This window comes from Seriola dumerili, unplaced genomic scaffold, assembly GCF_002260705.1.
Source record: "Seriola dumerili isolate Sdu_G_001 unplaced genomic scaffold, Sdu_1.0 BDQW01000068.1, whole genome shotgun sequence".
Classification (NCBI taxonomy): Eukaryota; Metazoa; Chordata; class Actinopteri; order Carangiformes; family Carangidae; genus Seriola; species Seriola dumerili.
In genome coordinates this window covers 13816360-13844097 of record NW_019174323.1, presented here as the reverse complement: position 1 = coordinate 13844097, position 27738 = coordinate 13816360, and the positions used below count along the sequence as shown (strand labels likewise).

Sequence of the window (27738 nt, the reverse complement as noted above, 5' to 3'; positions counted from 1 at the left end):
CACACACACACACACACAAAGTCCAGTCCAGCGCGCCACCACGAGAGAGATGAATGCCAGTTAAAATGGTTTGCATAATGCTGGGCACATGCAGAGGGGGCAATGGAATAGCTGCTCCCATTAACAAAGCTATAAAACATGGCCCCACTGACAGAGGGACTTAGTTGAGCATTATATTATGATTAGTCAATGATACTAAAACTCTGGGAGAGAAATGGCAGCGGTCTCTGATGGTACAAACGGAGAGAAGGAGGGAGGTGGGGGGGTGGGGGGGCAGTAAGTACGGGTAGACAGCAGTGAATATAGGCTCTGCTGGTTGTCTGCCTGTGTGTGTGTGTGTGTGTGTGTGTGCGCGCATGCGCGCTCTTGTTGTAAAAGGTTGCTTAGCGTACCGAGATGATGGTGAGGCCCGGGCTCTGTGGGAAGAACCACCAGCGGGGAGTTAGGGTCTTGGGTGAGCGACCCCAAGACGGGCTGCAGAGGGCCGGGCAGACCTGGTGGGAAGCCGGGGCTCATTCCCACGTGGCTCAGACCTGGAACAAAGATAACACAGTCAAACGAGAGCAACATTTAAATACTTATTTTACTACTCCAAAAAGATAATTGTGTGCTGCGTACCGGGTGAAACCAGGGATACACCCATCAAACACGAGTAAGAATAATGTGGAGTTGTTGTGGAGGCTTGTGCATAAAAAAAACAAACAAAAAAAAAAACAACCATTTTCAACCTTCATCTGGGTTTGACTCCACATTATTCCTTCTCCTCCCACATGTGAATACCTGAAGTTTGCTCTTTTCTACATGTTTGATTTATTTTGCTACGCTCCGTCGCTCATGGGTGTAAAGCAACTGCTATTCAGCATTCAGCCCAGAGTTTTTATATTTACTGTTATAAACACTTTCTAAAGAAAATGTTACCAAGACATAAATAAAAGATTTCTGTATTCAGTATTATTAACAATAGCACCATGGGCGAACAAAAGAAACACAGAAAAACAGAGTAAAAAAGAATCATCAATATGAAATCCAAGGAAGGATGGATTGACGTGATCTCAACAAAACAGCAAAAACACTGATCTTCACTAAAACACATGAAATGCAGATGATTGACGATAGAGACCACGCCGTGTGGAGTCTACTCACTGTACGAGTGCCCCATCCAGAGGGAGGGACTTCCTGTCCTCTGCATCCAGTGGTGGTGGGCTGGGTGAGCGTGTGCAGCAGGGTCCGCCCCTAGCTGGTTGGCTCCTCCGGGGACCAAGAGGTGAGAGGTCAGGTCACCGTGGCAACTACTGGAAGGGTGGATCCTGGCGAACTCCACCCGATCCTTGTTTTCCCTGTTGTGGCGGTAGGCGGGGTGAACTTTGTCATTATCATGATTATCCCTCTTATTGTCATCATCATCACCATCATTATGATCATTATCTTCATCCTTGTCATCTTCATTACCACTACTACCATTATAATCACGGAGAAAATGAAATGTGACAGCAACAGGAACAGCCATCATCTTGTGCCTAGTCTATGAGTTCTCATTATATGTTTTCTTCCCTTAATATGACTACATAATAAGAGCCTGATACTTCAGAGACATTCATATTAGTCCCCGTAACATTAATGCACCACATCTCATCTCAGAGAAAGAGAGAGAGAGAGAGGGGAAGAGAGAGAGTGAAGGGGTACAGAAATACCACATCAAAGAGTGAGAGGAGTAAATGGAGTGAGGGGATGAAAGAAAAGAGAAGCAGAGCCTCAGACTGGGAGAGAGAGAATGAAGGAACTGCAGCTTATCAGATGAGAGCAAAAATGAATAGATGCTACCGTGTGCCGTGCACGCGTGTGACTGTGAGTGTATGCTCGTATGTGTTGGTGTTTGTGAAATTCAAGTGCACCTGATGATTATTTCTCTGTCTCTGTCCAGGTGATGGAGGCTGATCTGCTCCTCGGTCATCCTCTTCCTCTCCTCTGCCTCCCGGCCAAGAGGATACACGGGGCGTGAAACCCCTGAGTTGCAAGTACAACAGTGCTACTAGTTACTATCATTCGCCAATCAAAAAAATATCATTGGATGACAACATTTCAAACACCCCTACTTCTGAAACAGCTTCTGTTTTTCTCTTCCTTTAAAGTGAAAGTCTGCCCAGATACAGGTTGTACACATAATATCACGTTTTGATGTTCATCGCACTTTTCTTGTGCTTGTACTTTTCTTGCATATATACCTACTTCCCCTCAACGTGCCTCATACATTTCTATGACTGGAGGTGAAGTCCTTTGACAAGCACTGCCCCATCTCTGCCTCTGTACAAAGAATTTCTCCCTGAACGACTCGACAGAAGCTGTCCTGAGTAAAATGTCATAAAGATCATGAAATGTAAGATACTGTACAACACCAATAGCTGTTCTCGGGTGTTAAACTGTGTATTTTTTCCCATAATGCACTTTATAGGACAGAAATACTATTAATTGACTTTCAGTGCAAGGAGGATAAAGGTCTGACCTTTCATGCTGGGCAGCACCCTGCCCTGTCTGCTGTGTCCAGGGGTGTTGTCTGGGGAACGGTGGGGTGGCCGGGCTACCGCAACGGCAATACCGACCGGAGGCTGTCGCACCTCCCCCTCTCCTGTGTCCCCCGCCTCCTTCCCGCCTCTGTCGCCCCTCTCTCCCTCGTTAGTGGATCCTCGGCGAGGAGGGAGCGACTGTTTCTGAGGGTCTTGCAGGGAGGTGTTGCTCTTAGCTCCTCCTCTGTCCCCCTTCTCTGATCTCTCTCCACCCTGCTTGAGACAGCCCAGACCCCCAAAGGGGCTCCGCTGTGGCAGCATCAGTGGCTGCTGGGAGCTGTAGTTCATGAGGTTCTTCATGGCACTGCCCTCACCCTCAGTGGTGTGCGATGAGGAGCGGGATAGAGGTGGAGGCTGTTGAGAATGGGGCTGGTTGTGGTCACTATTTGGAGCTCTGCTGCTGAGCCCTCTTACTTCATCATTACCAACCGATGTATGATGGGAGCCTTTTCGCTGGTCCTCTTGGTGGCCCCCTCGAACCCCCCAGGAAGGTGCTGCCTGACCTCCATCTCTTCCCCTCTCTTCTGTACTAGCTCCATGGCTGCTGTGCTGCTGGTGCCTTATCCGTGCAACCTTTTGCCCCTCCCTCTGAGCCCCTGATCCCACCCTCCCATCAGGATGAGGACCCGAGTGGGAACAGTCCCTGAAGGGAGGAGTGCTGGTATCGCCGCCATTCTTGGATGTGCCGTGTGTCCCCTGGGCATCTAGTGGGAGTGAGGGCCGGTAAACATCGTCCACAACCTCGACATCTCTGAAGGATGAAGATCTTTCCAGGCTGCAGGACCGCAGCTCAGGCTGAGAGCTCATGTTGGAGCTGGGTTTGTGGAAGTTCTGCGTCTGGTGGCTCCAGTCAGGAGGTTTGTCAGCTTTGCCATATCCCAGCTGCTGCTGGTGTGGCTGCGATTTGTCCTTCTTCTGACAACTGCTAAGTCGGCTGAGATGATGAGAGGGACTTTCATACGATCCTTCTCCACTCTTATCATCTCCCTTTCTCCCACCTCCTCCTGCTCCACGACAGTCAGGGGCTGCCAGGTCTCCCAGTGGCCCAACTGAGGGCACATACGTTGGGCCAATGACTTTCGCCTCCCTGCCAGACCCTCCAGGGGTGGATGCGGGATCTTTGGAAGGCGTCAGTGTAAGAGGGGCTGGGGAACAGTAAAACTCTGGATGAGGATGGTGATGTGCGTGGTGTATCCACCCTCCTGTGACTGTGGAGCCCATGTGCAAGGCATGAGGCGGAGGTGGCGGAGGGGGAGGGGGAGGCGGCATCGAGTAGGAGGCCACAGAGTGGGGGGTCGGAGGTGCCAGCATGGCCGTCGCTGCAGCCGTCCCTCGTCTCATACATTCAGAGGAGGAAGTTGAAGATTCACTGATCCTCATCTCCCCGTTTATGGGTCCATCCTTGGAGCACCGCCTGCCACCTCCAGATGGAGGTCTGGCCACCCCACCACCGCTGCAGCTGCTCAGTGCTCCTCCTTTTCCTCCAGAGCCAGTGTCTGGCCCCGAACCACTGGACAGTTTACAGGCGGTCATATGTTTTGTCCCCTGACTGCCCGAGTCACCGTCTCTGTACTCCTTGTGTCGCTCCAGAGAATGTCTATGGTCCTCCTCCCTGCCCTGGGGTGTGAGGTGAGGAAGGAGGGCGTGATGAGGGTGGGAGTAAGCTTGGTGGTGGTAACTGGATGGAGTGGTGGCAGGATTCATCTGATGAGGATGGTGATGGTGGAGCTGATGCTGTTTGTCTTTGCTCTCCTGGTGCCGCTCCTTGCTGCTCGATCGCTCCTTGTCCTTCGACACAGATGAAACGCCTTTCTCACCCGCATCCTTGGTGCTCTTCCCGCCTCCTCCCCCATTGTCCGTCTCCCGGCTGCAAGAGCCAAGTGGGTGGCCTGGGGCAGTCCTGGACAACGGGGGAAGGCTGTGATTGGTGGAGAGCAGAGGGGGCTGAGGAGGAAGGCCTCTCAGGTAGAAGTGATCTGGGAGGAGAAGAGACGACTTCAAATGAATCACTAAAGCTAAAGGCTTGTAGAGATCTAGAGAGATTTGAATGTTAGCTGCAAAGTGGCTAAAAACACCTCTTTTCATAAAGTTTTATTAAAATTACTTCATTAAAATGTGCTTCTGCAGAGATATCTGCAGAAAAAGAAACCAAAAACTGCCAGCTAGAAAAAGTTACCGGTTCTCACTCCTGTGGTGACTGCTGATTAAGCATTTTGAGGAAGCATATATAAAGCTATTTTTCTCTGTTACATGCACACACACACACACACACACACACACACATACACACACCTACCTTTTTGAGTTTCATAGAAGCGGTGCTGTCCGTAGAGACCGTTGCTATGGTGATCCAGGGGACTCATGGGGAGAAAAGGAGAGGCAAGACTTCCTGAATAGCTGGGGTACCCTGTCAGAGGGAGGGAGAGCGAAAAAAGAATTGATGTTTCTCCGCAACGCTGACATTCAGCAGCCCTCTAAACAAACAGTTTATCTCTACAATCTATCATGAGATGGGGCCATTTTGGAAAACACAGAAAAAATATGGCCGGTTAGTGCTACTTTCACCATAAATGCACTTTTGCACAAACATGCCACAGGAGTTGACATTATTTACAGTGGACAAAGTGGTGACAAAAACCACAGCCGACAGCTACTGCCAAGTGTTTGCAGCATTTAACTGGATGGAATTTGCTCTTCTACAAAACACATTTTTCCCAAACCCAAGACAAATAGTATGCAGAATCGCACACACACACACACACACACACACACACACACACACACACACACACACACACGCACAGTCCTCCCAGGAGGTCACTGGGAGGTAAACGGTCGTTCCACTCTGCTCCTCGTCTTCAAGGACGTTGAACTGCATCGTGGGATAGGGGAGGTCTTGGTGGTTATGTTGATGGGGGGCCGGAAGGGTGTAGGGATGGGTGAGGGTCAGTGTGGGTGTGTATGTGCGCAGGGATGTCATGGTGGTTGAGAGTGGGTAGTATTGGGGTAAAAAAAAACTAAAAAAAAACTGCAAAATCACCACAGGCCCGTGCACACACACACACACACACACACACACACACACACACACACACAAGCTCAGTACACAAACACATATCACGGGGCCAAAAGGCTTGGATTGTGTGTGTGTGTGTGTGTGGAAGTGTGTGTGTTCTCCAGCAGCTGGTTTCATGCCCCACAGAGTGTCCTTGCCGGCCCGTTAATTGGCAGCCGTTAAAAGTTTAACGGTGGTGGCCAAAGTAAACAGCACTCCATAAAAACTCATCCTACGCATTCCACAGTCGCACTGCAAAACCACCAACACCCCCTCACTGCTCCCAGCGTGTGTGTGTGTGTGGGACTCAGTGTGTCTGCGTGTTCATGCTGCAATGTCAATGCATAAACGCATGTGTGTGCGTCTGTGTATGAGTGTGTGTGATTACTCTGACTGGTTAACAACCAGTGAATCTAAATGGCGACAATTAGCCAAAAGGCTCTATCAGCCATCTAAAGCCAATCCCCTGGGTAATGATGAGTGATAAAACTCAGGAGGGAGGGGGGGGAGGGGGAGCGAGGGAGGCGAGATGAGACGGAAGAAGACAGGAACAAAGACAGCAGAGGGACACAGTGACAAAAAAGGAGGGAAGGAGGAAAGGGAAGAAGGGATAGAGGAGGTTAGAATATACAGCAGAGAGAGAGAAAAAGTAAAGGAGACACCAGAAGAACAGGGCTGTCAATATGAAAAGCCCCCAATCTGGTGCTGCTGTGAGGCGTATGAAGAGGGGAGAGGGGAGAGTATGTGTGTGTGTGTGTGTGTGTGAGTGTGAGGGGGGGTGGGGGGGGGGGGTGGAAGATGAAGGAGGAAGTGAAAGGGAAGTGAAGAGCTTTGAGATGGCGGAGATGAGAGGACAGAGGAAAGGGAGGTAAGGAGAGGAGCGAGAGCACATGAGAGAGGAGACAAAAAACAAGGACAGGTGTGGAAGAGGCAGAGCGGGCGAGCGAGTGAGAGGAGAGGTGTGTGTGTGTGTGTGAGTGTGTGTGTGCGTGAGAGAGAGAGAGAGAAAAAGATATTTTTTGTGTGTGAAAGAGAATATGTGCTGTTTTTCAAACAACTGTGCATTTCTTCGTGAATATGTCTCATCTTTTGACTATGTGTGTGTCTACAGTGTGTGTGTGTGTGTGTGTGTGTGTGTGTATTAGCCAGGTTTCTTCTCTCTGTGCTGGCTACGCTCCACTCTCTGGACCGTGGCCAGCTGGCAGACCGCCTACCGGAGCTCCCTGGCTTTAATTCTTAAAAACAATCATTTGTAGTGTGTGTGGGCGCGTGTTTGTGCATGTGAGTGTGTGCGCGCGCACGCGTACGTGTGTGTTCAGACATCAAAGCTGAGCCACACAGACACAAAATCTGTCTGATAGGCACACACATTCTCCCTCCACACACACACACACGCACGCACACGCACACGCACACGCACACACACACACACACACATTCTTGCTCTCGTTTCACCACAGCTGCTCTCTCTTGTGTTCACGTTGAAGTCCTGCCTCTGACTCTTTCTATGAATCTGATTTAAGAGAGTCACCCCAGGCGACATTAGTGCTCATTTTCAGGGCTTAACTGTAGCTATTTATCGCTCGATGAGCTGCAAATGGGCAGTTGTACAAACAAAACTTTTGTCTCCTTTCAAGCTTTAAAGCTGCATCAGGAGAGATTTCGGCGTAGGAACGCAGCTCTCATGAGCTCGTCTTCGGGCTGCAGCGGAGAAGTATCCTGTCTCCATGAGTGAGAGGCAGCGTGTTTGACTTATTTGCCCAAATTAAACTCTGGCGTGTACGCTTCCTCACAAGCAGGATGTGACAAATTAAAACTTAAAGGATGGAAATGCAAACAGCAGCTTTCTCCAGCGAAAGATAGACTCGACATTTTTTGCCTCTCTTGCTCTTCTGGTACAAAACAATTAAAGATTTATACAAAAAGAAATGACCTCTAAAATCAGAGGGATTTTTTCGATTGCATCCAAAAACTTTGCACCAAACATTGAACTCATGCTGTGAAATTAGGCAGAAGAGCCCCCTTTTTTTGCAGCAGGCATTTCGAACATGTCATAGCAGGAAAAGCATAAATGATGTCTCAGTCCAAGTGTCCCTCTAAGTCATGCCTGTGAGTCAGCATGCACAGCAGCAGGATGCTGGAGCTGGCTCACCTAAAAGGAATGCAATCGTTATTATTCTAATTGATTAAGCCTGTGCTTTTCCTGACATGACATGTCAAAATGCAGCGGAGGAGGGAGGACTGTTATTGCAGTGGTCACACAGCTGGTTGTATGCAATGCACCGAAAGTTGACTGGTTTCCATTTGATTCCTCAGCAACAATGTTTAGGGACTTAAAATACTTTTCCCAAGGCGTTGTTGTTGACTCGCTCACATTTGGTGAAAAACTGGTGAAATGTGAAATTCGGACCGTTTTCAGTTAGTTGAGAAATTCAGCCTGTGGCGGAAGCTGTCTTTCTGTTCAGGAGGTTATCTTTCTAGACCCATCTTACTGTCAAAAGAGAAATCCTCTCTCTCACACACACACACACACACACACACACACACACACTGACACAGGCAGACACAGACAGAAACACATACACATCAATACCTGAAAGGGACAGATAACTAAGTCAAGCCCAAGTCTTTGACCACAAACGGTTAACAGTCGAAAGAGGACATGATGCATGTGGATGCGCACATTTTTGTGAGCGTGTGTGTGTCTGATCAGGAAGGGGGCCGTTGGAGGTCGGTTAACCCAGAAGGGGCCCTGAGGGTGGGGCTGCGGTCAGAGGGGGAGGGGACTGTGAAGCAGGAGAGGATGGTGGAAATGGGGGTAAGTTGTCAGTGTGTGTCTGTGTGAAGGGAGGTGCTTGTGAAACTTAAAACTCATCCCTAAAAGAGTAAAAAGGGGGAGTGAGAGTTGACTGAGTGAAAGGAGGGAAGAAAATGCAGGAGCCTGAAGTGTACTGTGGAATTACTGCCAATTATGACGTTATTCTTAAACTGCATCAAGGCGTGTGTTTGTTTGTGCGTCTGTGTGTTTGTTTGTGTATTTATGGGTCGGGGCAAGAGGAAGAGGAAGGCTTTGGTCTTGCACCAGTTTTAAGAGCGTCATGGTGCTTGAGCTCACAACTAGAAAACAGCCACAAACACAAAGCCACATGCTCACTGACATACACAGCCACCAGAAGATGTGTGTGTGTGTGTGTGTGTGTGTGTGTGTGTGTGTGTATGTGTGTGTGTTTCTATAAGTAGCATCATCTGAGGCGTCACTACAGCGTGTGTTTGGTTTCAGCTCAGTGTTGGTTAAACCACTTAATGGCTCCATCTTGTTCTAATCCCAAACCAAGACCCTGGATTAACCAGAGACCCAAGCACTCTGGGCTGCTTCCTCTTTCTGTGTGTGTGTGTGTGTGTGTGTGTGTGTGTGTGTGTCTGTCTTACCTTCATGCGAATGGGGGAACCAAATAGGGGAAGCGCTCGAATGGGGTCCAGCCCTATAGGAGGGGGAGGAGGGGGAGGCAGCAGGTCCAGAGGGGTGAGGAGGGTGGGAAGGCGGGGACCCCAGACTGCTGGCCAGGAAGGATCCCATGAAGGAAGCACCTGTGCGACACAGAGAGAGGCTGGAGGTTAGAGAGGTGCTCGCTGATTAAATTTGTCCGCGGGTGAGCAGGAGGTGGGGATGAGTCTGCTGAGGTGCCAATGAGCAAGCAACACCACAGAAGAAGAAATGAGAAGCTCCAAAGTATAAACTGAGAAAAAGCAGATGTGCACCCAACCTGCCTGAGCAGTTAAAAAAAAAAAATGTGCAAATGACAAGTGTTTCATGCTTTCTTCCCTTCTGTGCATCTTTACAAAGAAACTCCTCAGTTTTTCACACTTATTTGATGGGGCTCCGTGCACACGTCTGCCTCGACGAGGTCTGCATGAGTCACTTGTTGCTTGCGAGCAACGTGGCGAACGTGGCACCGGACACGGTAAATTTTCATCTTTGAAATATAAAACATAGCGGTGAAACATATTTCCCCCTCAACATTACGACAAGAGACAAAATATTGTTTTAATGTCACTCAAAAAAAAATAACATTTTCAGATCCCAGCAGGAGTTTGAGGCTTGAGTTTTTCTCCTGTTAGATGTTAGTAAAAAAAAAAAGTGAGACACGGCAGATCTGGCTGGTATTAATATTACTGAGTAGTGCTGTGAAAAATGAAATTTCGTGACCTGCCCTAGAGAAATTAATCCCTCCAAGCTACATTCACACTGCAGCTGGAAGTGTCCCAATTCTGATCATTTTTTCTCCTCACATGTGACATACATATCCGATTTTTTTCTCTTAAACTTATGATCCAGAAAAAGCTTCAAGGAGACAGTTTTTTTCCCTCAATTCTGATCTGAATATATATATAAACCGAGGCCTGAGGCATCTGACTGACTGGTGTTTGAACACTCACATAACAATTTGTCACTGTTGATAATTGTCACTTGAGACAGTTGATTTATTTTGGTGCCTTAGTCAGCGTTAGCTTCAGATGCTAACCATAATGGCTGAAGGTTTTAGCTGTAATTCTTAAAGAGGAAACTTAGAAGAGGTCACACAACTTGAAGTTGAGGTTTTGCCAATTTCAGTTTTATTTCAGGACTGTTTTGGGTCTGAACTCCCGCTCAGATCTGTCTGCTCACCTCACAGGTCAAATGGTCCGGAATCAGATTTTGCTGGTTCTGACTTTACTGACAAAGATGTCGGCAAACTGAACTCCAAACAGATGTAACATCCAGGTTTTCTACAGTTCACGACCAGCTTGATGGCGGTAAGACAGAACCATGGACAGGAAGCTAAGCAGCGAACATGACAGTTGAAATCTTCAGTTCAGCTGAAACTCGAAACTGACGCGTTTGAAACAACATGGCTCTTATCATTGATTCTTCTATTGATTACATCCTGCTGAAGATTCGACCAATCATTTTGAAGAATTCATTGGAGTAAAAACCTAGTTTCGCCTCGTAGACAGGAACGAGAGGAAGCTTTACTTGTTCAATTTCATCCTGTGACGGTTCCAGCGAACTGAGCGAAGAGGCTCAGTTCAGTTTGGCTCCGTTTGAATGTATCTCCACTTATCAGCATGCTCTCATTTAGTGGAACAACCCGAACAGTTGTAGGGGAAGGAGGAAACATATCCACAGGGAATCAGGTAATTAGTCACTGGATAGAGAGAGAGAGAGAGAGAGAGAGAGAGAGAGAGAGAGAGAGAAAGAGAGAGAGAGGTGGTGGGTTGGGTCGTTACCCATAAATGCTGCCTCGCATCAGAGACAATTACCACAACCACAACAGTCCGCATCTGAGTCACACACACACACACGCGCGCGCACACGCACGCACACACACACACAGAGCACCCGCACCTCAACCATGACCTGACGCCCTAACAACCACAACCACAAGAGCCTCCAACTGTCTGCCTGTCTCTCTCTCTCGCACACACACACAGACACAGACACAGACACACAGACACACACACAGACACACACANTCGCATCAGAGACAATTACCACAACCACAACAGTCCGCATCTGAGTCACACACACACACACGCGCGCGCACACGCACGCACACACACACACAGAGCACCCGCACCTCAACCATGACCTGACGCCCTAACAACCACAACCACAAGAGCCTCCAACTGTCTGCCTGTCTCTCTCTCTCGCACACACACACAGACACAGACACAGACACACACAGACAGACACACAGACACACACACAGACACACACAGACACACACACACACACAGACACACACACGAGAGAGGGCAGGGGATAAACCAGGAGAGAGATGGAGCAGCGGTGTGTATTCAGAGACACGTTAGAAATCACACGTGTGTCTATTTATACAATTGGATCTGAAGCATTTACATACACACACACACACACACACACACACACGGATAAGGACAAACCACACACTGTACCGAGACAATTAAACGTAGAAATCCCTCCATCTTTTGCACTTGATATTTTCACTTTTTCTGAAAAAAGACTTACTTATTTATTTACTCACTCACTCACTCACTCTCTCTCTCTCTCTCTCTCTCTCTCTCTCTCTCTCAGACAGGATATTTTCACAGTGTTTTTTTCATTTTCTTTTTCTTTTTTCTCCAAATCCCCTCTTGTACAACTGTAGATCAGTGGCCTTTCAGCCAGTCATAATAAAACACAGCTCGTATAAGACTCAGGCTGGTTTCACAAGGCCCCCTGGCAGTGCAGACTCTCTCTCACACACACACACACAGACACAGACAGACAGACGCACACACACACACACACACACACAGGTAGACACAGGTCAAATAGAGACTGATACACACACTGTACCTCATCTACTAGAGCAGACAATAGAAAAGAAAGCGGTTTTCAGCTGAGCAGCCATGCATCTCTGAAATTACAGGCAGCATCCTGAAGTGTCTCCGACAGCCACGAAAGTTAACTTCTATTAAAAAAGACATTTTAAAAAATACACACACTGATTTCTAAAAGTAGGGATACTGATTGGTAAGTTAAGTGGTGTAAATACTTTGCACTCCTTTAATCTCTCATCCTCTCAGATCTCCACCCATCCCCCCCTTTTCCCATCTTTTTCCATTTACTCATCTCTTTCCTTTTTCTCCTCTTCTTTCCCCCCATTCCCTCTCTTTCCTGTCACCTCCCTCCCTCCCTCCCTGTCTGTTTTGTGTTGGCGAGTTGAGGAGAAAATCATATTTGCCCGCTCCCTCTGGCCTGCTGATATGGAAAATCATCTCGGAGGCCAGCCACTAACGTAAACCTTATTTCTGTCCCTGTTTTTTTTTTTCCTCCTCCCCTTCTTCTCTTCCTGCCCTCTGCTCCCACCTTTGTTTTATCCTGATCTGCACATTCCCTGCACATCTGTCACCGCTGCATCCTCTCGTAGTTTCCCGTACAGCTCTGAGCAGAGACACACCGGGCGATGACTGCGAGCTCGTCAAATTAGCCACAACTGATGAGGAATATCAGACAAAGAGGGAGCGAGACAAAACAGAGGCATGGCAAACATTACACAAACTCTACGCCTCAGCGAGTTTGATTGATCAACCACAGATATTTATCTACATCAAAAATCCGGCTCTGACCAAAGTCACATCATCGTTATACACAGCACATTACTATATCTGCATATGTTATTTACTATAAATACAAGCTGCTGACTGAGAAAGCAGCTCCATTCAGTCTCTGTAGTGGTAATTAAAGTAGGAAATGTGTTCGTATGCCTCCCATTTTTCCCAGTTGGCATCATGAATTGGAAAAGTGTGTCAACACACAGGCAGAGAATCCTCCGATGTTGACTATCCAAGGTAATAAAAATCAGAATTATGAGTTTCTATTCATACTAATGCAGTCAGATGCACTTACAGAGAGCAAAATCTGCTTTAGTTTATTTATGATTGACTGTAATGTGATTTGCTAAGGGGAAAATCCACTCAAAAATAGTTGTTGTAACACGGTTGTATATAGAAAAAAAAAGTATTGGATGTGTTCCTTGCTTTTCTGGGCAGGTTTTGCTGCTTGGCATATTTTTGGTATTCTCATGTATAACGGGGGCCAAACATAAATTTTGAGATGTTATATTTCCAGTGCAGCCACAATGGAGTTTGATAACAGCAAAACTGAAGCTTCAACAATATAAGCATCAGGATTTGATGTCAGCACTTCAGACTTTAACAACCAGAGTTTCAGAGGCGCCATTTTACACTGATGGTTAACAGTCATACAGGGAGAAATCTATCTATAAAATAAATAAATAAAAATACTAAATACTTCACAGAAAGTAGCTTTGTAAAATTGAAAATTGTCACACTCTTGCTAGTGCGAGAGGTTGATATAAATAACACCTGTGTTGGTGTGGGACTATTTTAGGGTGGAATTTTTAAATTTAACTCCAGTGGATAAAAGTTGGCTCAAATTGTGCAACTAATGCCACATTTTTTCCATGAGTGCACTCACGTTTTTCACACCTCGCTGACACACTATGACAGTTTTAATAAGGATGGACGAATGAGATCTGCTCAAAATGCTCAGCAGTCACGTTTAGAAACAGTTAAAAGGTAAACGCTTTTAAAGCAAAATGCAAAGACAGTGTCAAATACTGAAAAGCAGCTTAAAGTGTCATGGTTATGCTTTCATCTTTACATTATAACAGAGCTGGTCTTGCATTTGCTAATTTATATACAGTATATGCATTATGGAGCCGGGGGTGGTGGCGGCGGCGGTGGTGGTGGGGGGGGGGGGGTCAGTATGAAAAAAATGACCCTGAACCCTCTTTTGTGTGTTTGACTCAGCAGCTGCTGAGGAGGAAATCTACAGTGAAACAAAACAGCGAGACCACAGATAACAGGACAGACCATCCCAAGGTCTCTCACTATTCTAACAAGAGAAAGAGAGGAGGAGGAGGAGGAAGAAGAGGAGGGAGAGGAGGAAGAAGAAGCAACACACCAATGGAGGGTAGATAGAGGTGATACAACCAATGTCACAAGGAGAAACACAGATAAAGAAACAAAGTGGTATTCTTCGCTCCAGCTCTCTGAATGCACTGATGCTGATCAATACACACACACAATCACAAACAAACTCTCTCTCACACACACACACACACACTAACACACACACACACACACACACCTGGAAGGATGACAAGTTAAATCGATCTCTGTCCGATTGAAGATCAATATCCTCTCGTGTTCTATTGTCACATTTGCCAATTAACAGAAGCCTCTGTCCACACACTGATATACTGAACTCTCTCTCTCTCTCACACATACACACATGCACTTTTACTCTGCCATTTGTAGTGACTACTGAGAGAGCTTGAGAGCCTGACAGTACAGTCTCACTGTGTGTGTGTGTGTGTGTGTGTGTGTGTGTGTGTGTGTCAGAGGTTCTGACTCTCGTTAGCTTGGCTGTTACGCTTATTGCCGTACACTTGGCAACCTCTCGTCAGTCCGACCCTTTCATAAGCCTCCAACCACCAAGGGCCCTGGCACCGAGCCTTCAATCTGTGTGTGCATGTGTCCGTGTGTGTGTGTGTGTGTGTGTGTGTCTGTGTCTGTGTGTGTTTGTGTGTGTGTGTACGCCTGTGTTTTGTGTGTGTATTTAGGGGGCAGGAGTCAAGCCAGACCTTTCTGATCTGTTTTGACACCACGGAATTGCACAAGTGACAGGGCTACTCAAACAAGGCAGTCGTGGAAGGCGCTTATACACACACACACACACACACACACACACACACACACACATATATACACACAAAGGTCCATAAAAGCATTATGGCACTGGGGACACAAACACATTCAATGTGTGACTAAGCGCCCGAGCGGTGCTTACAAAGACTACGTTCAGGGGAGAAAAGGAGTTCTTTTGCTCGACTAGATCCAGATAGCATTTTCCTTCTGCTCTATCTTATTATTCATCAACGATTCCTCTTGACTCATTCATGTTAGAAAGAGCAGGGTGTGCAAGCAAAGCATGGCATGTCGCCTGGGACGAGCAGCTGCACTGAATCACATTACGGCGGGAAGAGGAGAGGAGAGGACAGAGAAAGGGAAAGAGAAAGGGAGAGACAGAGAGAGAGAGAGAGAGAGAGAGAGAGAGAGAGAGAAAGAGTGGAGGGGGGAACTGAGATAAAAGAGCTACAAATGAGAGATTTCCCTGTGAGGCGCATAAATCAGCAGACTATGAACAGCACAGCTCAAAGCCTGACTCCCAGGCTGCGGACCAGAGCCTCGCCATCCACACACACACACACACACACACACACACACACACAACCACGCAGACACACGCTCGCTCTCTCTCTCTCTCATACCATCTCCCTGCATGCACGAGACTACTGTAGTAACATCCCGATCTCACATCGCATCTACATGTGTGCGTTTACACCATCAAAAAGCCACTGAGGATGCTAAAAGACACGCCGTCTGCTGGCTGAAGCTCCAAGAAAAACTACAGGAAATAAAAAAGCAGCAGGAAAGCAAGAGGAATTAAAATGAAAACGTGCAACATTGCACCTTGTATCAACCCAGCTCGAAAAAGCCCCCCCCAAAAAAAAAAGAGCTCCGGTGATGTTCAGAGTTTTCCGTCGGCGAACGTGGCCCACAAACTGCACCAGTAAACTGTGAGTGAGGAGGAAAATGTTCCTGCTTTTGACCACAGACTTTTTGGATGCCACACACCCACCCACCCACCCACGGCAGGAGGAAAGACCATATATGGTCGTGGTGAGCAGGAACTAATAACATATGAGAGTTTCTTAGGAAGCAGGAAGGAGGGAAGGAGCGGGGGGGGGGGTTGTCAGAGTAAGCTTTTCCATGTTTTACCAAAGAAAACAGAGGAATTTGGGGAATAGGGGTCATACGAGACTGGTTCTGCTGCCTCGGTCAGAATGAAACACAAATGGTACATGTGGGCACGCACACACACACACACACACACACACACAGACACATACACACACATACACACACACACTAATTAAAAGCATAAGGTTGCTGATATTTCAGGAAAGCCTGCGGTGAGAGCCAATAATGCAATTCCGTCTAACTTGTGTGCATGGGTGTGTGTGTGTGTGTGTGTGTGTGTGCGTGCATGCAACCCCCACCCCCACCATCACCCCCACAGTAGCTTTACAGCTCTGGTAAACAGTGAGGAAGCCTGTTCTGGGAGTTCTGGTCGTCTGACATGCCTGTGCCACGCCCCTGCGGTCCACTCAGTCTGCAGCCATGGCAAACACACACACACACACACACACACACACACATCTTTACTCGGATGAAGACACGCATTGCCAGTAATGATTTGAAGCTGCATGTGCCTGCTGCTGGATGAAGTACACCTGGGGGTCAAGACACCAGGAAGAGCACAAAGTGAGTCTAACAGAAAACAGTTGAGACGGAGGATGAACAGGTACACATGTGTTTCTTCAGGAGTCATGTGACCTAAAACAACACGGCTTCACCACGCATCAACATTAACCACTTTCTGGTTATATATTACAATCTACGGTACATTAGCACAAACTCGCTATTAAACACGTTCTTTAGTGCTGAATTATGTGACTCTGTTACTTATTAATATTTATTCCTGATTAAGATTACAGTTCAAAACCATGACGTTAACAGTACTAGAAGAGTATGTGATGCAACGAGTCAATATTTGGCCCATATTTTGGCCTTTTTTTTTTTATCAATGGATCACTGGCTCCCAGTGACAGAATCAAGCCCTTCTTAGCTCCATGGAGCGTTTTAGCTTCTTCCAGCTCATTGTTTTAGTTTTCTAGTCGGTGACTTCACTGTTTAGCCTCGGTCTCACTGCTCTCAGAGGCAGCGGTTTGCCAGCAAAAATGCTCTAAAAACACACTGAACACAACCTGCCCCGCACCAAAACGCAGACTGGCAAAGTTAGCAACTAGTTGGTGAGCATAGTGGGGCATTTAGCAGCAAAAGAGCACAACATTTCGTTCAGGATATGGTGGAGACCAAAAACAGAGCGAAACGAAAACGAAATGAAGCTAAGTGTTAGCGAGCTACATATCTGCAGGAGTTCACTATATCAACTAAAAAGCTGTTTCATACAAAGAAATATAAGATAAGCCTTGCAGTAATTAAAGTTTTTGGATGAGTCTTATCTTTATTTTTATTTTTGGACTAAAGTTCCCAAAACCAAAGCGTTTCACGCTATTTTTTCCAAGGGGGCTTGAGATTGTGGCCACATATTTGTAGCAGCGGTGCAGCACAATTCCTGCTTCAGCTAAAGTTAGCTCCAGCTCCAGTGGAAACAAAGACACCTACGCAGCAGAAGCGAAGCAGCAGGGCGGCTGCAGCGAAGACGACAACGTCTTTTAACCAGGAGACCCAGATTCAACCATATCAAAGTACAAAGTACCACCTCGCTGAAGTGTCCTTGAGCAAGACACCGACTCCCTACCAGTTCTGCCAGTGCTGTAAGTGACCCTGCAGTCTGACCTGCAGGCAGCCGACAAAAGGTGAATTTCGCTGCGGGGATCAAGTATCACATTATTATTACGGTATGCTATTTACAAGCCATGTACAGTGCTTCCTTCAATCCCACGCCACGGAGAGTCATACCATAGTATCACTGGAGCAGGAAGTGTGTGTGTGACTATGTATAACTGTGTGTGTTTGTGTGTGTGTGTGTGTGTGTGTGTGTGTGTGTGTGTGTTCAACCACGCCGCACCGTATCACCCTCCATCATCGTGAGTTGAGGGGTTGTGGTTCCTAGAGAAGCACTTTACTTAAATTAGACCCTCAACAGCTCGACATGCAGGTGTCAGCGTGTGTATATGTGTGTGTGTCTGCATGAGTACTGTATGTGCGTGTGGGTGCCAGACAGTCAGTGTGCGCCAGTGTGTGTGTGAGGGGGAAGAGACTGAACAAGAGAGAAGAGCGGGATCAGCAGACAAGCGAACACGAGAGAGAGGCAACGTGGGAGCGAGAGGAGGAAGAGGGAGGGAAGGAGAAGGCGACGGAGGGAGGCAGAGAGAGAGGGATGGGGTACGCGAGCGAGCGAGCGAGCGAGTGAGGAGGGACTGGAGCTGGTGAAGCGAGAGAGAGAGAAAGCAGGTGAGAATAACCTAGTCTGACCTTATTTCAGCATGGCTTTTCCATTCTTTATATTCCCTCATTGCTGTAATATTTACACAGGAATAAAAGATTATTGGAGAGATCCACAGAGAGGAAATAAAGAGGAGGGAAAGGGGGAGAAAAGAAAAATAAACAAAAGAAAGGATGGAGAGAAAGAGGCTGATGGAGTGGAGGGAAACAGATTGTAATAAATCTCAAATTAAAGCCACAACTAATAATTGTTTTCATTATTGATTAGTCTGCAAATTAGTTTTTCCATTAATCATTTAGTCTATGAAACGTAGGAAAAAAAAAATAGTGAAAAGGCCCATCAGAATTTCTCAGAGCCCTTCAAACATCTGGCTTATTCCAGTTAATAATCCACAACTCAAAGATATTCAGCTGACAATGATATGAACCAGAGAAAGAACAGGAAACATTTGAGTGGCTGGAACATGCAAACGTTGCCTAAAATGACTGAAATGAAAGATTAATGATCAAAACAGAAACAATTTATTTTCTGCCTGGTTATTTCAGCTACACCTTCAAAATAAAAGACACGATCAAAAACGAACGAAAAAATCCCAATTTTTACACAACCTAAAACAAAAGTTCCTGACCTTTTAGACAAGGACAAGGTTATGTGGCGGTAAAACACACCTTTACAACAGGCAAGCAAGAAAGCTGAGAGAAACCGTGTGGATGCCTGTCCACTGACGCATGTAGTAGAAGCCAATAATTCAATATAGAGCAGAAAAGATAAATTGATTAATTGAGAAGAGGATTGACAGAGAATGAATCAACAACTATTTTCTTTATTGTGATAAATCCCTCAGGCTATGTTGCACACGAAAATGCCAAACGTTTCCTATAGTTGCAGATTCTTTCAATTTTTTTTTAATTTACTTTTACTGATCAAAAACCAAATATCGTTGGGTTTTGTGTCACTGGACTGACATGTTGTTTGAAGACATAACCAGAACTTGTGAATTGTGATTGGCATTTTTTTTTTTTTTTTTTTTTTTTTTACCACAAACTGAATCAATTCATCAAGAAAGTAAGTGGCAGATTAGTGGACACCAAAAATAACCATTGCAGCCTTAACTCAATATTATTGATTTTCCATGGAATCATTATGAGACTTGATTATGACCATTCTACACAATTTTGTTTTCCAAATTCAAATTTAAAACTAACAAAATCAACTACTCCGTGGTAAGCAAAAAAAAAAAGAGTGAATTTTTGGGGTTTTGCTAGTTTTATGTGGCATTTTGCATAAAATTGTCATATAAATAATTATATCAATATCAGCAAATATCCTTATATTATCTTAGTGATCCCTGGCTACCAGGAGAAGTCAGACTGTGCTCTCACTGTGAGCCGTTGAGACAGAGCTTCACTTCCTCACTGAATACACCAATTACACAAACACAAGGGAACGTTTTGACACAAAACTAACAATCATACTGCACGTCCAGAGAAAACCTCCTGACATTTAGGGACAGATCGACTCTCTGGGCTGAGAATATGTATCTGCATACACAGCCTGGGATCACTGAGCGGCCTACGAATAACACAGCAACTTCTGAGGTCATTCCATGTTATCACTATGCATTTTTTTGCTGTGCTGTCATTTGACATCACATAAATTCCGTTTTAGCTAACCCCCTAACCCCTAGCCTTAACTAAAACAGTGTTAAATCATACACAAAAAGCTTAAAATACATAGACATGGCACAGAAAATATCCTTAAAAGTGATGCTTACACCACAACTGAAGAAAAATCAGACCACTCTTTTGTTCTGCTGTTTTCTGTTATTTGTCTAGTTGTAATTATTTATCTATTTATTATCATGACAACATGTTATATTCAGTAATGTGTAATTTAGCTTTGGTAATAACATTAATATCCATGCCACTAAAGCTAATTTGATTAAAAAAAAGAAACAAATGGAAGAGCTGATAAAACACAGACAAGACCAACACTAAGAGGTTCTGATGAAGTAAGACATAGGAACACACACACACAGCGGTGAACACACACGTGCACAAGCAGAGATAAGTGCACACTCACACACAAAAGACGTTCCTATATTATGCATGCACACATGCTTCCAAACATTACAAAAACACACATCAAAACGACCCGGAAAAGACAGTAGGCGGTTATTAAAGAGACAAGAGAGAAAAATAGAGAGAAGGAGAAGAGACACTTTACCAGCAATCAAAGACAGAGAGGAGAAGAGACAGAGAGAGAGAGAGAGAGAGAGAGAGAAAGAGTAGAGTGAGTAGAGGTAGAGAGAGAGAGACATGCAAAAAAAGAGAGTTTGCTTCTAATCAGCCTGGATCCAAAATTTAGACAGGCACACACAGAGGCACAAGCAGTCCCAGTAGGATTAGGACCTCGGCACCGTGTGTGTGTGTGTGTGTGTGTGTGTGTGTGTGTGTGTGTGTGTGTGTGTGTGTGTGTGTGTGTGTGTGTGTGTACGTCCCACGAGACTGATTAGCCATGAATGACTGATGACGGATCTTTGTTGTTTTTTCTTTTCTTTTTTTTTTTTTTTCCTGCTCTCTCTCGCGCCCGCGCGCTCTTCTCGTGTTTTCTTTCTCACTACTCTCAGCTCGGGCAAAAGCATGGGAGGGGATTCTCACACACACACACACACACACACGCACACACACACACACGCACACGCACAGATACATACAAAGCTGCACACAGCTCCATGTATATTCAACGAAGGTTCCTGAATATACTTAATGCTTTCATGTGTGTCACTGTGTAACGATCCATGCTGTTCCACACAGCTGCTTCTCTCTTTTTCTTACTCTCTTCCTCCCTCACACACGCACACACACAAACACACACACGCACACACGCACACACAGAGATATGAACCTATTTCCTATTTAAGAGCACATTAGCTGTCTTTCAGACCAAATATTCAATCTGTTAAATCTGTGGGCCAGCAGCAGTGTGCCTCAGAAAAACTTGAAGGGTTCTAGCATTCAGGAGGTAGTGCGGCCACTCTTTAACCTCACCTCCAGATGAACCTACGGCCCCCTCCATCCATCTGAGCCCCTGACAGCAAAACAAACTGGACATAGACCCGCCTGAATGGAGGCCATTACAATATGAATGAGCCAAACAGAGCTGAAATGAATCGAATAGAGAACCAAAACACAACAGACGAGAAAAGGGACCCGGCTGAGTCAAACAAGTCAGCTCGAGTGACGATGAGTCAGGCATAAATGTGACCCTGAGACGGGTAAGAGACGGCCCGTCTCAGGTGTCGGTTGCCGCCGTGATAAGGGTTGCCGTGGTTGCGCCACCTCGCTTTGCGGTGTGCACTTTCGGGGGGGGTTGGGGGGGGTGCAGAAGACCTGTGGATGTGGCGAGACTGTGACATCATGTCTGTCCCCCCGCTAAGTGATGTCACCTCTCTGTCACGTCGCGTAAACAGGGGATTGCCTTGACCCCTCTGAAGAAGTGGAAAGCCATAAAATAGCGGGGAATTATAGTGTCTGCAAACACACACACACACACACACACACACACACACACACACACACACACACACACACACACAAACACACACAAACACACACATTTGTGCGCACACACACTATTTCTTTTCACATATCTCGTGAGTTTTTCACACATTCATATCGTGAATTCCAGCCACAGCAGCCACATATTCACATAAAACACCTTATAGAGCATTTTAAATGAACACACACACACACACACACACACACACACACACACGCCCAGCTCCCCCTCCTCCTGTATAGAGTAAGAAGCTGTTTTAGCCTTGTGTTTTGCGGGCTGTTTAAAATGTCATTTTTCTCTCCTTTCTCAGACTTCAAAGGCGCCGCGCTGAGCTCTCACTCCCTCTTGCCAAATCCTCCAATCGTTTCTGATTTAGTGAGTTGGCCATGGGCCGAGTAGCACCGGGACGGGCCCGTTAACAACCGGCCGAGTGGTGGGGAGAGGGGGGGGGCAAGAAAGAGAGGGGGCTATGGGGGAGAAACAAATGAGGCAATGTGGAAAAGGAGAGGAAGCAGGCTGAAATTGAGACAGAAATAGGAGGAGTGCTGAGAGAAGCTGGTCTGCTAACAATGCGAGGAGGCGATGGGTGTGTGGGGAGTTCGGCAGAGATGGGAGCTGGATATAAGAGGTGGGGGGATCGATTGAAAGGAGAGGAGAGAGTGAAGGGAGGAGAGAGAAGAGTGGGGAGGAACAGGGCTGTGAGGACGAGGAGGAAGGAGGGCTGGAGGACCACTCGAAAAGCCGAGAGGAGTGAAGGGGAAGTGAAAGAGGAAAGCAGAAGGAGAGGAGGAGGAGGAGGAGGAGGAGGGGAAAGCGAGCATGTGGTTAAAGAGGAGCGAGGAAGACGGGTGGAGGGGAGGTCTTGCCAGTGAGGGCCAGAAGAAGAAGAAGAAGAAGAAGAAGAAAAAGGGGGAAGAAGAGAGGGAGAAGAAAGAGAGAGAGAGAAAAGAGAGAGCACATGGACACAGGAAGTCTGGCGCTTGCCATTCACATGCCAAGTCATCAGATGGTGGTGTGTGTTCACACCCCGGAGATGTCGCAACCAAACGCACTCCACTCCCTTCAAATCACTGCTACCGACAATAAGCAGCTGTTCACATGTTGGATGAGAGTTGGAGATGAGACAAAAGTCTTTCTGTCGCTGCAGCAAATGTGCTTCAGAACAAATGCAGTCTTCACTCAAAGCTCTGACATCAAAAAGACTTTCACTTAATATATTCAAATGTTTTATCTTTCCACTGATGTGACCTTTTAGACAGCTGAAGTCTCGGTCACAGTTACTCGGAGGTCAATTTGATTAGATACAGTGAAACATTCAGGAATACATTTAAATGATGTGCCATAGTTTGCTTGAAATATCAAAGCATACACAAGAGTCTAATTTGTAATGGAAATGCCTTTAATGACTTTGCTGGTTTTACTTAATGACTTAATGCCTTTAATGCGTCAACAAATTTCAAACAGTCAGACTCATTTAACTCATTTCTTTGGCCTTGCTGAATATTTTATTTGAAGTTTAGATAAGTGCTAAGTGCTAAGTGCTAATGCGGGTGTGCTGATAATGTATGCCTGTGGATGAAATCCCCTAACCCTAACACAGACTGAAAATCACTGGTGCTAAATTGACCTAGTCCACAATACTTTTAAGTGGATTAACTCCATCTAGATTAAATTGGGTGTTTTGACCTGGTGTTATCTTGTTATTTAAATCACTGTTGGATTATTTACCAAAACTAAAATATGGTTATTTTGACACAGTATTAAACACGATAAGATCAAGTTTTACCTTAAATATATTTAGTATAGTTGTGCAAAATGATGTGGATGTAATGTTAAAATTACATATTATTAACAATCAGTGACAAATAGTGCTGAGCTTTTATAGATTATAACAGTTTGTAAAAAAAAACAACTATATTTAACTTTGTTTAAATAACCCAAAAGTAAAAAAAAAAGATAATAATGACGGGTTAAAACAGCCCATTGTCTTGGGTGGTTTTCACACGCTTTGGGTAAAATTGGCGCTACATTGGTAAAAACTGGGTTAACTGAATTGACAGTTTACTCTCTGCCCCTTTATCACTGCGTCCAATCGCAGCTCGGCTGGCTGCAGCCTCCACCACCTGTCTCCTCCACACAGGGGGTCGTCTTGCGCGCTGCACGCGGGATGTGCTCCTTGTACCCTGGGTACCATTGGTGAGGTGAGGGGGGCCGGGTCTGTCAGAGGCTCACCCACTGCTGACTCATCTCACACACACACACACACATACACACACACATACACACACACATACACACACACAGAGGCAAGCGTCTCCTCTCTCTCACTTTCACTCAGTCTCACTCTTGAGAGGCAGCGGAGACGCCAGGCTGAGGAGTCGGGGAAGACGGCCAGTGGGTGCTGTCAGGCGGTGGTAATCTGACTGGATTACCAACCAGGTGGAAACATTCAGCCTCTCTACTCCCTCTACTCCTCCTTCTCCTCCTCCCTCTCTTCCTCTGCTCTATCCATCTATCATTTACATACACATACTCTTTATTTTTCACCCTGTTTTTTTCTTCCTTTCTTTTAGGGCTTTTCCTCCCTTGCATTTGAACATAATCAGCATCCTGCACACACACACACACACACACAAATACATATACGTACTAACTGCAGACCTCTGTATCTCTAACACTACGCACACAACTTCCAAACACACGTACACATGCACAAACCCATCATCCTTTCTTTCCACGTCATGCCAGTTTGTGTGTGCATGTAGAAGGGCGAAGGGGTGTGTCTCATCAGTGCCACTTTGACGCTCAAAGCCAAAGCCGAGAAACTTCCAAGAGAGGAGAGACATTGCTGACAGCCACATGATGAATGGACAGGGCGGCTACATGTAGCACACACACACACACACACACTCACTCACATCTACTCACATTTATAGCAGAGAAATGCAGAATTTCACTGCAGGATCTTGTGCTTCACTAACAAGACTGAACACAGGGAGAAGAGTGAAAGAAGAAGAGGAAATGATGGGAGAACAGAGAGGAGAAGAAGAAAAAGGTCAGGAGATGAGGCCAGAGAGGAAGGATTGAGAGAAAAGACGGAGAGAAGTTGCAGGGAGGTTATCAAGTCTAACCCAAACATCATGATTATGGCTTATTACTTTTTCAAAGCACAAAACACAAGCGGCTTATGGTAGAAACCCTGCATGTCTGTGTGTGTGTGTGTGTGTGTGTGTCTGTGTGTGTGTGTGTGTGTGTGTGTGTGTGTGTGTGTGTGTGTGTGCAGCTGTGAATGTGTACACACATGTAACATGAATGTACGCTCTTTCTGCCTGTATTACTGGGTCACACACACACATTCTCTCTCACACACACACACACATACAGTCATGTAAACAAAAACCGTCTGCTGTCTGGGAAGTAACACACCTGTTCAATGACAAGCTCTGCCACGCCCTCCATAATACTGCACACCTGTGCTACTGCGGGGTAAACCCAACCTTAATCACACACACACACACACACACTTGCACAACTACTGCCCAGGGGCTAACATCACAGAAAAGGGAAGAAAGAGAGAGAGAGAGAGAGAGAGAGAGTAGAATGAAAGCAAAGCAATGGAACAGGGAGGGGAGAGAGAGCAAGACAGACAGAGAGAGACAAAGGCTTTCCCACTGCTCCTATCAGTAATCTAAACGTCTGTGTAATATCATTGTGGGGTTTTATCAAATGGGGGCTGAGTCTTATGGCGTTGGTATGCGGCTGTCATTCCATCACCTTGTCAAGCGCGACCATATTCAAGCAGACACCATGCTGATCTAAATAAGAGGCTTCAGCAAATTGATGGATTGCAGGTTTTCCGGGATATGAAGAAACATGGGGGGAATGAGTTTTTTTTTTTTTTTTACTTTGAATTTCTGTAAGTGATACACCCAGTTTGGGCTTGTGAGAAGGTATAAAAAAAAAAAAAAAAAATGTGTATGTGTGTATGTGTGTCTCTCTTTCCAAAGATCTGAAACAAACCCCCCTCATCGTAACCCCCCTCCTGCCCTGGTATGGCCAACCCCACATCATATCTACCCCCTGTGCCGAGGCCTAGGGCCAGGAATACAGCTTTCTGAATCTCTAAGGGGGGCAAGCACAAAGGTAACCCCCATCCTAACCTTCCCAGCAAACACACACACACGTACCCCAACCCCCATCCCAAAACAACAATCCTCTATGCCCATCATGTCAGTCAAAACCCCATCAGGGACATGCATGGAGAGTCTGGATATCTGGAATCTCAATACAGTGTCATGCACCTTGAGTCCCAGTGAGAGGCCCTCTTGAATACATTTCAATAGCATTATCACCATGCATTACTATGCTTTTTTTCCTTTCAACATTACAGAATCATTTTAAATTGGGACCATAATACATGTCAGCGAGGAGCAATATCAGTCAGAGTGGAGAATAATCTGTTTAAATGGTTCTGCAGGGTGGACGTGTGTTTGTTGAAGGTTTTAAAATGACATGGTCTTATTTTTTTGGTAAAATCATTTATGTCAAATTGAAAGGAGACATGCAGCTAAATGTCTCATGAAATATCTCAAATATTTTATCAATATAAAATAAATTACACTGTATGAATAAGTGTATAATATATTTATATAAAGTATAATGTCGAACTATAATTATGTAAATTATTAAATATGAATCACACCATAATGCACACATGTACTGCAGAATTATACATAGTATAATACATTTTGTACATATTGCATTTACAATAACATTTTTATTGGACACACAGATGATTAAATATGTTACATTTCAGAATATATTTCCACAATTCCTAAATTATAAAAATTAATAAATAGAATTACTGTACTATTAGGATAGTCCTTCATATATTGTTACATAATAATGGGAAATGTATATACAGACATAGATACATGTTCCACTCAGGGTAAAAATGGGCTTTGTAACTATAAATGTAAATGCTCTAAAGTGAAAACAGTCATGAAGGCTGTGTGAACATTTCTGAAGTTGCTAAAAATATTATTGTTTTTAAATCAGGTTCCCGGTATTTATAGAAATCTTACACCCGAACCAGGACCTGAAGCTCGGCAAAGGTCAAACACAAAGTGCATCGAGCTCAGTGCGTTGACTGGAAATGTGGAAATTAAGTATTTTTGTTCAGTTTTTTAACAGGTAAAATTGCGGACTGGACGTCTGCGTCGCTTTTACCGTTGTGTAAAACTAATGAATATGCAAATAAGTGGAGACAGAGGATATGTGGATCCCACACACAACAGAGGGTCTCGTTCATAGGCCCGAGTTTCAGCGTGTGTTTAAAGAAGCCGCTGCATTTGCAAATGATAATTAATGGGATTTCTCATCGGGCACGTTCACATTCACCCAGTGAGTCCAGCACCTTTACAGACAGTGTATGATTTTCGAACGGAGCCTCTTTCTTTCTTTCTCTCTCCCTCCAAACACACACACACACACACACACACACACACACACACACACACACACACACACACACACACACACCTTCCCATCCCCCCTCCTCCCCTATTGAGACAGGATACCAAAGCTACTTGTTAAATCTAATGCATGCACTGTCAACCCATTCGCACCCCGTCACGTCCCCGCTCAATATAGAAACCGGATTTTCTGGTATTACCGGCACCTCTATTAGCCAGACCCCCCCCCCCCCCCCCCCCCTATCATGAAAGCAAGGCAGATGAGGTTTGATAACTTTGTCAAAAACAGATCATGCACATACAAATGCTATTGTGCATACATAATCGACAGTATCAGCTCCAAATGATGACAAAATGATTGAAATGCCTCAGGTTGAAGTATATTCTACTTGCCATTGCTACAGTCAACTGACTTTGGCTTTGGCAGTCTGGAGCCAGCTCTAGTCCAGGCATCCTGAGGTG

At 45.6% G+C, this 27738-nt stretch overlaps 1 protein-coding gene across 1 annotated transcript in view; it reads right to left on the bottom strand.

Annotated features, from left to right (window-relative positions):
* The window catches only part of bahcc1 (BAH domain and coiled-coil containing 1), a 52455-nt gene that overhangs the window by 23852 nt on the left and 865 nt on the right, over window positions 1-27738 (bottom strand). The window contains 6 exon segments of the mRNA XM_022743231.1: window positions 393-533; window positions 1144-1337; window positions 1893-2004; window positions 2501-4537; window positions 4858-4968; window positions 9046-9204. Of these exon segments, the coding sequence (XP_022598952.1) occupies window positions 393-533; window positions 1144-1337; window positions 1893-2004; window positions 2501-4537; window positions 4858-4968; window positions 9046-9204 (2754 nt within the window).